Consider the following 14226-nt stretch of genomic DNA (forward strand, 5'->3'; position numbering starts at 1 on the left):
GGGTCATCAGCCATTGTTTCCAAACATCTTTCCACCCCGATCACTGAACCTCACCCCATGCAACTTCTGGTTGTGGGGTTCTTGAAGAACCAGATGTATCGGAAGGATGTCAAACTCTGGCAGATCTGTAGGACAGCATTAGACGTCATGGGCTGGCTATTCCAGTTGACGTGTTAAGTTCTGCTGTAGAAAATGCTGTTCTTCGAATGGAAACTGTTGTTGACCAAAATGGAGGACACATTGAACAATTGTAGCACTGTTCAAGTGATTTATATTGCCACAGTGCCATATAGTGACAAATTTTGTAATTAATTTTTTTTTTTCAATAAATGGAAATGTAACGGTTTTGTTATATTTATATTTTATTTATTTTAGTTGTAAGTATAGTTGTTAAAAACTAATTATTAATTAAGTAATAAAAATTACTAAGTTAACATAAATAAAAGAATCATCAAAAAATAAAATTGTGTCTCACGTGAAAAGTGCCATCCCCAAAAAAAGTACAGCCCCCCCCCCCAATAGCTATGCCACTGGTTGCAGTCTGTTGTGCAAGGAATTGCATAAACTATGTTTGTTTGTTGTTTAATTTCTATTGTTTTATTATTTTTTGTTGAATTTTTAAGGTATGCCCATAGTTTCTTGGAGTTGCCAAAGGCCAGGTTTACCCCAGAATCTTTGAAAATTTTTTTAAAAGTTGTTGGTAAGTTTCAACGTATGGGAGGCTTATCCATTGTTTTTTCATTACTTCTCTTTTTTGTTTTTACTATTTCTTTCAGCACATTTACAGAGAAATGATATTGAAAATTTGTTTCTACAGTGGCATGTGGATTTTCGTCTGACCACCTATGAGAGTTGCAGGTGTTGTTGATACTGTCACGGGTGAAGGTAGCTTCATCGCTGAACAGTAATAATGGAATTAATCGGCAATTAACATTTACCGACCAACAAAATTCCAATCACTGGGCATCATCTCCTGGCTGAAGGTGTTGCACCTACTGTATGTGAAATGGATACAAGCTGTGCTCATGTAATATTTGCCATACTCTTGTCTGTGGAACACTGATACGCATAGAAATTCTTCGTGTGCTAATAGTAGGACTACATTCTACTGACTGAAGAATGTACTCTGTTTCATCCACATTTTGTTCATTTGTACATTCAGAAGGAATATGCGTGCTGGGAACTGTACCAGTCTCACACAGTTTGCTGTAAACACTAGTAAATGCTCTTGAATCCAGTATTCTGCAGTTAGGACACTGTCGATGGTATTCTTTATAAGCTGCAGCGGCACTTCCACCACAAAAATCATACACAAACATCATATCGGCATATTCAGGATATGCACTTCTAACACCAAACAGCATCAGTAAAGATACGCCTAATTTTTTAAATAAATAGCAGACTAACTAACCTTTTGGCAATGCCATTTGCTTAAAAGTGCTATATCTGGGCATTCATGATATATTTATTAACTTCTACCTTGATCACTAAAGCATTTATTTATCTTCTATCTTAAGCACTAAGCAATTACTAGGCAGTTCATAAATCTCTCAGACCACACATAAGAATACAATGAGAAGCCTGTAGTCAGGTGGGCAGGATCAGCAATGCCTAGCACACGCTTCTTGATTAGACCGAGGTTCGAGCCCGTGACCACCAAATACGGAGGATGCAGAAAGGTCAGGGAATGACCACCACATAAATTCCAGTAACTATTGGAATTTTTTGTTAAGATGTTAATTGAGATTGTGTCTGTTTTGTAGGAAATTTGAAATAATAAAATTAAAGAAATTGAAATTTAAAAAGTAAAAGTCTAGTGTTATAATATGTGTTAAACTAATAAAAAGCTACAAAGCTCAATCTTTCAACAAAAAGGAAACGCACATTAGCATTAGTAGAGGCATATGATGCAAGAAAGCATACTTATACAGCATCAGCCAAAAAAAAAAAAAAACCTTCCCATTTCGCCCATCCATTCGCTCCAAAGTGTGTCCAGTTCTTCCTTGAATTTATTAAAGCTATCAACTTCCACAATGGATGAAAATTTATCCCAGCAAACAGCCACCCACTGGCTAAAGGCAAATTTCCGCACATCTGTTCTACAACTGTGTTTCCTCAGTTTGAATTTATGCCCCCCGAAGTGCATAATCTGAGCAAGGGGAAGAATCCCATCAGCATATTGAGCTTGCTCAAACCATTCGAGGCCTCCGAATGCTGCAATTTGCAGAACTTATGCCATTCTTGGTAAGAGCAGTGAACCCTTTGTTTCCCTCACCAATCTCGTTGCCCTTCTCTGTACCCGTTCCAGCATCTCTACATCCTTACTAAAATGAAGCCTCCAAACCTGTATGCAGTACTTAAGGTGTGGTTGACCATTGCCTTATACATAGGGATAATCACATCCTTATCCCTGCTAGCAAAATTCCTGTATATCATACACAAGATCCTATCAGCTGCTCTGGCAGCCTATTTGCACTGCTCAGAAAACCCATATCTGACTGCACAATTGTCCCCAGGTCTTTTTCAATCTCCACTACCCTGAGGTGTAGTACTGCACAGTTGGTACGTTACTCTGGGGTTACTTCTACCCATATGCAGTACTGTCCATTTGTCAATGTTAGACTTCGGTTGCCACCTCCCAGCCCATCTGCCCAACTTTTCTAGATTCTATTGCAGTAGCTTACCGTCCTTACTGCAATTAACAACCCTGCTGACAAGTTTGCAGACTGTATCATCTGCAAACTTGTACATTAAGCCTAATAGCATTAGCATTATTGGGCATATGCAAGAAAGCAAGCTTATATAGCATCAGCCAAAAAAAAAAAAAAAAAAAAAAAACACCCTTCCCATTTCACCCATCCATTCACTCCAAATGTTTGACTAGTTCTGCCTTGAACTTATTTAAGTTGCTAACTTCCACTACGACAGATGGAAGTTTGTTCCAACTATCAACAACCCGCTAGCTAAAGGTGAATTTCTGCACATCTATTCTACAATTGTCTTTCCTCAATTTGAATTTATGCCTCCTCAGGTGAGTAATCTGAGCAACAGGAAGAATCCCATTAGCATTGAGTCTGCTCAATCCATTCAAGGCCTTATACACCTCAGTTAGATCACCTCACAGGTGCCTAGTCTGCAGAAGCTGCAATTTGCAGAACTTAAGCCTTTCTTGGTAACACCAACCTTTTGTTTCACCTACCAATCTCGTTGCCCTTCTCTGTACTCATTCCAACAGCTCTACATCCTTCCTAAAACAAGGCCTCTAGACCTGTATACAGTACTCAAGGTGTGGCCTGACCATTGCCTTATTCAAGGGGACAATCACCCCCTTATGCCTGTTAGCAAAATTCCTGTATATCATTGACAAGACACCATGAGCTACTCTTACAGCCTTTTTGCACTGTTCAGAAAACTTCATATCTGACTGCACAATTACCCCCAGATCCTTTTCATTCGTCACTACCCTGAGTGTAGTACCACCCAGTTGATACGGTACTCTGGGGTTACTACTACCCATATGCAGTACTTTACATTTGTCAATGTTAAACTTCAGTTGCCACCTCTCAGCCCATCCGCTCAACTTTTATTGATGCTATTGCAGTAGCGTACTGTCATTAACAACCCTGCCAACCTTCGTGTTGTCTGCAAACGGGACATTTTTGATGTAATAAAAAAAAAGAATCTGAAGAGCCTCACCTCAGCTCAAGCTGGGATGAGGGGGGAGTTTTTTAAGAAATGGAATAGTGGGAAGGTGTTTTATTAAAAAAATAAATTTTTTGAAATATTATTTATTAATACTGAAAAAACTTAAACATCCAATTAGGTACGAATTAATGTGACTTTTCTGCTGAACTTCTTCAGCGCATCTCCAACATCAGGCGAGTATGCTGTAATTTTCATCTTGAAACATGCTGAGAAACTCACATTGTTCAGACGGTTTCCTGAATTATTTTTAATATAGTTGCTGTTCAAAAATAATTTGCTTACAGAAATATGTCGCTTGTTGTACATGTGGGCTAAAAGTTAAAGAACCGCAGTAACATGCACAAAAAGCCACAGGTTGCCGAACCCTGCTCTAGAGGAAGATAGCAAGCTCCTTCTGAAGCCAGCTCTTGAACCTCTGTAGTTTACTAGCTTTTTCTTCACTGAGATGATAATGAGGTGAGCGACAGCAATGGTTGCCAGTGGTGGAAGGCTTTTGTTAGTGGGCTGACAATTGAACAGGAACTGTCTTGTATATGATGAAATCGTGAAAAAGCAGAGGAAACAAATCACGTAGCTAACATATAACCAACCAAATGGTTGACACACATGAGTTTTAATAGGAAATACATTGATAATTGGAACACATTTAGGTTCCAATTATTTTCATTAATTAGAATTACCTCTGGCATTTTTTTAATTCCAAATTATACATATGCTGTATAATTATACCAATCTTAGTGTAAAGTAGTGTTTAACACTCCCCCTCCCCCCATGTAATTTTCCTGAATTATTGGCTTTGGCTATATAATTCAGTTCGTACTGTATTATATTATATTGATGACATTCAGCTGCTTTGTGTCTGGTATTATCAGTCACATTATTCTTATTGTTTTTTTCCTTCCAGGTCTAAATTGCATATGAATACAGCTTTATTGCAACTGCCTCTTGGATTAGAAAGTGAACATAAAGGAGTAGTAGATCTCATTCACCGCAAAGCAGTCTATTTTGATGGCAATTATGGGTAAGATTATTTTAGGATAATAATTTTAAAATATTATACTAAAAACTTATAAGAATTATAATAAAGATTATTTATTTTTTAGTTACTAAATATGATAACCTGAACTTTCACATTAACTAACCTGAACTTTCACATTTGAACAGAATCCAGAATCAACATATTTGCTGCCACCTGTGTTTTGAGAGAGCCTCTTTAATGTGCTATAATTTTTGGAATGTTGAGAAATAAAATTCAGAAAATTCATAAGTAAAGATTGAAAAATAAAATTACTTACTTAAACTTACTTTTGCATTGAACTGTAAATCAGAACAAAACTCAATTTTATTGAAAGTTTGTTCCATGTACATAAACTAACCTTAAAACAACCAAAAAAACAAATAAAAATGAAGCCCAGAATTCAATCACTGGGCCAACAGAATCAAGCAGTCCATTCCATGTTCAGTGGGAATTTTATGAAAAGTTTATTTTATGTAAATAGAGTAATCTCAGCATAAACAAAAAACATATAAAAATGTATACCTATAAACAAAAATGAGTTATTGATGCTATTAGTGCACAGTTCAATCAGTGTGCCAACAGAATTGAGCAGTCCATTTCATGTCTTTACTTTTACACAACTCTATATTCACTGCCTATAGTGTACTATCATCAGCAAAACTTAAATAGGTTTTTTGATCAGTGGAAGCAGGTTATTAATATACAATAGGAAAAGAGTAAGGAAAAAGAACTAAACCTAGGAGAACATCAACATTAGTGGAGAAGTTAAAAGACAGAGAGCTGTCTGCAGTCAACCACTGTGATCAATCAGAAACAAAACTGCATACCCAATTTCAAAAAATATCAGATGGAAGTTTTGAGATAGTTTAAGAGTTGGTGTTTGATGGATTTTTTTATTTCTTTGAAAAGAGTAGAAGTGTAGTGGGCGATAACTGGATCGGAAAGATTTATCACCCTTTTTAGGTACTTGCTGGATATCAGCAAACTTCCAAACAATGAAAAACACCAATGGAATACGATCCAGGAGCAATCTCAAGAGAACAAGTTTGGAGAAGAGAGAAATACCATCAGGACCTGGCACTTTCTTGACATCAAGATTGTTCAGAATTCTAACATCCTTCTGAGTGTATTGAGTATGGTAGGAGTTGGTTTACTAAGATTGTCAATACAAGAGTTAGAAGTAAAACAGGATTCTAGAAAATCAGCTTTATCTCTACCTGAGGATGAAACTGAACCATTAAGTTGTAATAGAGGTGGGAATATAGATGAACAAGTTGTGGTCAGTAGCTTTGGCAAGAGATCAGAATGCTTGATTACTGTATGGAGAAGAAAAGTTTTCTACTCTTAACCTTTAAAATTTAGTTTGGATTGATTAATAACTGCTTTACAATTGTTGCGGGCTATAAACGAAGCTAGAGATTTGAATACATGTTACATTCTTATCAGGCGCCTCCGTAGCCAGGTGGGAAGGAGCAGCAGTGCGTAGCACACGCTTCTTGATTAGACTGGGGTTCGAGCCCGTCACCACCAAATACGGAGGATGCGGAAAGGTTAAGGAATGACCACCGCATATATATTGGAGCAATATAGCCTTAGTTGCTAATGCTCCTAAAAACCAAACAACAAACAAAACAAACATTCTTATTTTGTTGTATATTTATTGTAAAACCAAGGTTTAGATAAAAGAAGAGAGAATTTTATTCCTCCCGGAATTTCACTCACAATTTGAGCAAAGATTAGGCTGAGAAGACCTAAAACAGCAATCCAAGGAAAGAGAATAGAAATCATTCAGATCATCATATTCTGCATTTTTATGATTCTGGACAATATGAGGCTGAAAATGGGAAAGAGGACGTGAGAAAGAGGTGCCATTTGAGAAGTGACCATCGCCAAACTATAATCCGAGATGGTTAGGCAACCACTAAAATTAGCATTAGTAGAGGCATATGATGCAAGAAAGCAAGCTTATACAGCATCAGCCAAAAAAAATCAGCATTATCGTGGAATGCTTTCAGCACTTTGTGGAGTAAAAAAAACCTTCCCATTTCACCTGTCCATTCGCTCCAAACGTTGGTCTAGTTTTGCCTTGAATTTATTTAAGCAATTTCTGCAACGACACATGGAAGTTTGTTCCAACAACCAACCACCCACTGGCTAAAGGCAAATTTCTGCACATCTATTCTACAACTATCTTTCCTCAATTTGAATTTATATCCCCTCAGGCGATTAATCTGGGCAAGAGGAAGAATCCCATCAGCATTGAGCTTGCTCAACCCATTCAAGGCCTTATACAATCAGATCACCTCGCAGATGCCTAGTCTCCATATGCTGTAATTTGAAAAACTTAAGCTTTTCTTTCTAAGAGCGACCCTGTTCCATTCACTAACCTTGTTGCCCTTTTCTGTTCTCATTCCAGCAGCTCTACATCCTTCCTAAAATTTGGCCTCCAAACCTGTATACAGTACTCAGGGTGTGGCCTAACCATTGCCTTATACAAGGGGATAATAACATCTTTTTCCTGCTAGAAAAATTCCTGTATATCATTGACAAGACATGATGAGCTACTCTTGCAAACTGTCTGCACTGTTCAGAGACCTTCATATCTGACTGCACAATTACCCCTAGGTTCTTTTCATTCTCTACCACCCTGAGTGTAGTACCACACAGTTGATATGTTACTCTAGGATTACTGCTATCCATATGCAGTACTTTACATTTGGCAATGTTAAACTTTAGTTGCCACTTATCAGCCCATCTGCTCAACTTTTCTAGATCCTGTTGCAGTAGCATATTGTCATTAGTGTCATTAACAACTCTGCCAACCTTCATATCATCTGCAAACTTAGACATTAAGCCTGATATACCTTCATCGATATCATTAATAAATACAGAAAACAACAGTGGACCCAACACTGATACCTGGGGGACTCCACTAATCACATTAGTCCACAAAGAGCAGTGTCCATTGATTACCACTCCCTATCTTCTCCCACCCAACCATCACTTTATCCATAGCAGAAACTTGCCCTTAATACCATACTGCTCCAATTTGTACAGTAATCTTCCATGTGCAACAGTATCAAAAGCTTTCCTAAGATCCAAGTCTGTGATATCAAAATCATTTTTTGCATCCTTTCCTTTGTGACCACATCATAGTATCCAATAAACTTGGTCAGACAAGACTTCCCCTTAACAAACCCATACTGTGTCTGAGCTATAACTGAAGTTTTGTCTAGATGATCCTGCAGTGCTGCTTTAACCAATGCCACCATTTTTATTTCGCTGGAACAGAAGTTAAACTAACAGGTCAGTAATTACTTGTGTCACTTGATCCTCCTTTGTGAGTTGGCATCACATTTGCACATCTCCAGTCCATGGATACCTCCCCTGAGTCCAAGGAAGCTGTCATAATTATGGCTAAGGGTTTGCTTACTTCCTTTAATATAACTGGATAGATCCCATCCACCCCAGGTGCCTTTCTTATGTCTATCTTCAAAAGTTTCTCCTCCACTTGGCTCTCAGTTATTACAAAATCATTGAGCTCACTGCCAGGGTTTAATACACCTTTGGCATTTCCCTCCCTGAATAACTCCTCATGTGTAAATGTAGATGCAGAATAGTCATTTAGTTTGTTAGCTACCTGAGCAGGATCATCAGCAGTTGAACCATTGATATCAAGTGAACCAATCTGATTCATCCCTTCCCTTCTAGAGTTTACATGAAGTAAAAAACTCTTTGCTGTTTTTCTCTACATCCTTTGTCAAAGATTTTTCGTAATCTGTCTTTGCTTGCCTAACCTCCTATGTTACTTGATTACAAATCAGCTTATATCTACCATAAACTTCTGTGTCACCTGTTAATTTATATGTATTCCATGCATTTTTCTTCTCTGCCACATGACTTGATTAGTTCATCTCACATCCATTTAGGCCTAAACCTTGAACAATATTTCTTTGTTGGTATGAAAAGCCTAGTAGCTTCCAAGATTAATTATTTGAATGCTTCCCATTTAGAATTTGCTTTTAGTAATATCATCAGTTCATCCCACTATATAGAATTTAAAAATTGTCTCAGACCACAGTAGTCACCTTTGCAAAAGCAAAATCCCTTCCTTTTACCCCCTGATGGTAGTTACATTCTCACGCTTTATAAGGATTCTTGTAAGGAAAATATCAGGAATGTTAGTTGTGCAGTTAGGATTGTCGGGTATTCTGGTAGGTAAATGAACAATCTGTGTAAGGTCATTTAGAAATTAAAAAGCTTCAGCATCTCCACCAAATCTCTCTCTCTCTCTCTCTCTCTCTCTCTCTCTCTCTCTCTCTCTCTCTCTCTCTCTCTGCAACTAGAAAAACTGAAGCCAGATAGAGTTGTGAATATTAAAATCATCAAGGAAAATTTTCTCAATTTTAAAAGAGTGGAGAAAGTCAAGTGTCAGAAAGATCTGAGTGATTAGTGCAGTTGAAAGAATGATTGCAGCAGCAGATGAATTTGGCAGAATGAGAGATTTTAAGTCAGAGGAGATCAAAAATAGAAGATTCCATATAAGGAAGATCAGGGCAAGCATACACAGAAGTGGCACCTTTGAAGTGAAAGAAGTCATACAGTGAATAAACAGGGCAACTAATAATTGGGATTCTATGGGAAAATGTAAGTGGGACCTGCCAGACTGTATGTAGATAGACACCATTAATTACATCTTTGAAATTAAAGGAAGTTTATGGCAGGTGCAGATCTTTTAGCAGAGAAGTGTATTCTGTTAGGTTGACTCTTCATGATGCATTCAGTAGATAAAGTGAAAGTAGAGGATGGACCATGTTTTATGAATTAATGACATTTTTGAATATGGTATACACACAGCAAGATAATACTCAGCTCCTTCACAATGTGCCTTTGACCACTCCGACCTCCTCCAGTCACTAGCTGGCTGAATAGAGGTAGCAGAGTATACACTCACTGATCCTAGAGACTTATTAATAGATTTGGTCTGGTGGACATCTGCTCCCCAGCCAACAAAAACTGCTTTAGAGCTATACCCATGAAATATAAGGAAAATTGGATCTCACTATGATGCCAATCATAACCTCAAAAGTCATCACTTGTACTGCATAATGGATGGAGGATTTTCAGAACTTTTCTCTGGATACTAAATATGGGTTTCACCACCTTAAATCTCTGGTAAGCAAAGATTTCATTATTCAATGACTCATCATTGAATAATGATGAGTCATTTAACACCTAATATTGTTTGGTAACACAGAAGGGTATCATTCCTCTCTAATGTGGAAGCCACACATGACCCCTGCTTATGTTGGTTCACACCTGGGAAGTCATCACTAGTGTACTGGGTGCAACATTTCAGACTTCGCTCATATGTGTGTGTGTGGTTATATCCAGAGTTACTTACAGTCCCACCATTGTCAAGATGCAAGTAGAGGATTTGCTTATTTCAAAATGACTGACTTTACCAAAGTTCTGTCCACTTGTCTCACAAGTAGGTTGATATAAGTTCCATCAGTATTTTAAACTCCTACACTCTATTTCACCCCTACAATGACACTAAAGAAAAAACATCTTAACTATTTTACACCTATTTTATGTAAACTCTTGCATACAAAAAACAGTTTAATGGTATTAACAGCATTTACTGTTATATAAATTTAGATCTATAAATTTTTATATAAACCTAACTTGTGGAAGAATTGGCACAATAAACATTAGAGCCTTTTTTTTTTTTTTTTTCCTATTAATTTTATTTAATTTCCGTTCTTATGCAAAAGTGATTGCACTCCCATGATCAGTGTCTCTTCAACCTTGGGACAGAATATGCAGTACTGCATTCAAAACTGCCAGTAATTTTTTTTAGTATTAATCAAAATACCAATTACAAGTGATAACAATTTTTAAATATATATTGATACATATTTTTAAATTTATATTAGTTTTATTTACAAAAAATGAAAAAGAAAGAAAGAACAAAATAGTGATATGCCCAGGTGTGGATTGGAGCAAGGCATATTAATGTTAGCTTGTTGTTGTGTGGTATTATTTAATAAAATGTATTGTATCTTCCAATGTAATCATAAGTTTTAAGTTGAAATGCCTAATATTGATTGAAACAGAGTGTAGGGAGCAAGTTCTATCTGTTATACATTAGCATTAGCATTAGTACAGGCATTTGATGCAAGAAAGCAAGCTTATGCAGCATCAGCCAAAAAAAAAAAAAAAAAACCACTTCCACTTCACCCCTCTGTTCGTTCAGAATACCTGTCCAGCTGAGCCTTAAACTTATTTAGGCTATCAACCTCCACAACAAGGGATGGAAGTCTGTTCCACCAACCAACTACCCGTTGGCTAAAGGCAAATTTCCGCACGTCTATCCTACATCTGTCTTTCCTCAATTTGAATTTATGCCCTCTCAGGTGATTATTCTGAGCTAGAGGAAAAATCCCATCAGCATTGAGCATGCTCAAACCATTCAAGGCTTTATACACCTCTATCAGATCACCTCGCTGGTGCCTAGTCTCCAGACACTGTAATTTGCAAAACTTAAGCTTTTCTTCGTAAGAGCACCCCTTTGTTCCATTCACTAATCTTGTTGCCCTTCTCTGTACTCGTTCCAGCAGCTCTACATCCTTCTTGAAATGAGGCCTCCAGACCTGTATACAGTACTCTAGGTGTGGCCTGACCATTGCCTTATACAAGGGAATAATCACCTCCTCATCCCTGCTGGAAAAATTCCTGTATATCATTGACAATACTCCATGAGCTGCTCTTGCAGCCCGTCTGCACTGCTCAGAGAACTTCATATCCGCCTGCACAACCACCCCCAAGTCCCTTTCATTCTCTACCACTGTCAATGTAGTACCACAGAGTTGATACGTTGCTCTGGGGTTGCTGTTTCCCATGTGTAGTACTTTACATTTGTCAATGTTAAACTTCATTGGCCACCTCTCAGCCCATCTGCTCAACCTTTCCAGATCCTGTTGCAGCAGCATAGTGTCAGTAGTGTCCTTGACAACCCTGCCAACCTTTGTATCGTCTGCAAACTTGGACATTAAGCTTGATATACCATCATCAATATCATTTATAAATACAGAAAACAATAATGGACCCAACACTGAGCCCTGAGGGACTCCACTAATAACATTAGTCCACGATAAGCAGTGTCCATTGATTACCACTCTCTGTCTTCTCCCCCTCAGAACTGGGTGGAGAAGACAGAGAGTGGTAATCAATGTCAATGTCATACCTGACAGAACTGGAGGAATATTTGTGACCTGCCTCAGGGCTAAATAAATAGTTAAGTATGTAGAGTTTTATTATCCTGAATATCAGTAGGAAGGTTATAGATCTTAGTGATGTATTGCATTTTCCAGTATAGTCTGAAGTTCTAATAAATAAAATATAATTTTTTTTTTTTTATGGATTATTTCTAGGGAAATTGTAAGAGAAGATGAAGTTCCGTCATATATTACATCAGAATTGGAAGAAAGGCGACAAGAACTTGTTGGTAAGCAAAACATGAAATTTATCATTTAATAAAGTAAACTGTAATATAATAAAATTTAAAAAATTGTTTTAATTTATGCTATTTATTTTCTTATGTATATATATAATCTTATTTTTCAATAGAACATGTTGCCAATGAAAAAATTGTTTTAATTGATGCTATTTATTTTCTTATGTATATATATAATCTTATTTTTCAATAGAACATGTTGCCAATGTGGATGAGACTCTAGGAGATATGTTTCTTGAAGAGAAAACACCAACCGAAATAGATATCATGGTAATCATTATTGCAATCAAGAAAATTTTATTTTTTATTTATTTTTTTATTTATTTATTATTATTTTTTATCTCGTTTTTAGAGATAAATCATTATTATTTAAAAAATAAAATAGCGTGCATTTTACATGTGAAATTTCTGGTTATAAAAATTTGTATTATTTTTATGACTATAGTTTGATGTGGCTGTTACTGTAATTATGATGTTTAAATTTATGTTTCCATTATGATTTTTATCTTTATTAGCACAACTGATAATCACTTTATTAGCCATTAAGATTTTGATTTGATTTAGATTTTTACTGGTGCAAAAAAGCCATTAAGAAGAATAAACCTGATTGGGACACCAAGGGCACAGGATTTGCTTACACTACTCATTTAGCATTGCCTCCAGTATAGGAGGGATATTGGTCTATTTCAGGGCTGTTGTGTCCAGTAGAGGCCTGCCTCCTTGTTGGCAGGTGCATGTACCAGGAAGCTGCTTTCCTAGTGATCACTACTTTCTGGTAGTAAAGTGTCCAGAACAACAACAGAACTCAATACTCACTATGCAAACCACACAAATTCACACAGCTGACCTTATCTACAGAGTCTGTATCATCACTAAGTAGTTTGAAGTTGAACTGACGTTCCAGGTGCCACTTAGCACTTCTCGTACGTACATATATTAAAAAGAATATAGGCTTGCATTGTTCTTCATTTCATTTGATGAATAGATTTACAAACAAAATAAGTTTACAAAATAAAAATATTCAATAACTTAAACCTGAAATGACCAACTCCAACAAGGTCGTATTGAAGACCTAATAATAAAAAACATCCCTGAAAAAAGGTCTTATGTCAGTGTTCTAAAGGAATCCTTATCCTTACCTGAGAACACAGTTACACATACTTCTGCTTTGACAGAAACAACAACTATCAGAGATTTCTATATTCCCTTTTCCAGCACTTCTAGTTTTGTTCCTGTTAAAATACAGCCTACTAAGAGGCCTCAGAACCTCATTATTATTAAAGCTACTGATGGTTTGCGGCTCACAACTAGCTGAGATGTTAAGGATTAAAAAAACCTAAAAAAAAGTGATCTGAAAGAGATTAAAATCAAGGTACTTCAAGCTATCAAGAATAATGGGATAGTAATAGAGATAAAACTCTGAGGAGAATTTAAACATTATTGAATCCTCTAAATTTATTTCTGAGGCTGATCTATTCCTCAGAAGCACCTAAGGAGCTCGATCCAGCAATGTTGCTTTATAATCTAGATAACGATTTAACTAAGGGAGAAGTTTTGGATGGAATCAAGATTTCTATAATGATCAATCTTATACTGCATGAATATTAAGATAGTTTATTTAGCTATTAACTAAATCACTATACATTAAGGTAACGTTTCAGGAACCTTGCCAGAACCCATTCTCAGACCATACATAGGCTGTTGCCTGCCTCCTGCTTGCCGAATTTGTCAATTCCGACTGCATGTTCTGCTTAATGTAAAATGATTTAGTTAATAGCTAAATAAACTGTCTTAATATTCATGGTATAAGAGTGGTCATTGTAGAAATCTAGATTTCATGGAAACCACCACATAACATCCTTCTCCAACTGTATAAGTTTTGAATAATTTTTACTTTAAAAATTTAAGATAAGACTGGTTTTTCACATGAAGAAATAAGAAATGAGATTGTGTTCAAATTCAAAATGAAATCAAAGTCCAAGTC

The 14226-nt window shown here is 36.6% G+C and overlaps 1 protein-coding gene across 1 annotated transcript in view; it reads left to right on the forward strand.

Moving 5' to 3' along the window:
- Nucleotides 1-14226, forward strand: part of mEFG1 (mitochondrial translation elongation factor G 1) — a 154524-nt gene that overhangs the window by 50917 nt on the left and 89381 nt on the right. The window contains exons 5-7 of the mRNA XM_090375087.1: nt 4610-4726; nt 12160-12233; nt 12436-12512. Of these exons, the coding sequence (XP_090231213.1) occupies nt 4610-4726; nt 12160-12233; nt 12436-12512 (268 nt within the window). The remainder of the gene's footprint in view (nt 1-4609; nt 4727-12159; nt 12234-12435; nt 12513-14226) is intronic.

The sequence above is a fragment of the Mastigoproctus giganteus genome, chromosome 6 (genome assembly GCF_048544385.1).
Source record: "Mastigoproctus giganteus isolate SK-2022 chromosome 6, ASM4854438v1, whole genome shotgun sequence".
NCBI lineage: Eukaryota > Metazoa > Arthropoda > Arachnida > Uropygi > Thelyphonidae > Mastigoproctus > Mastigoproctus giganteus.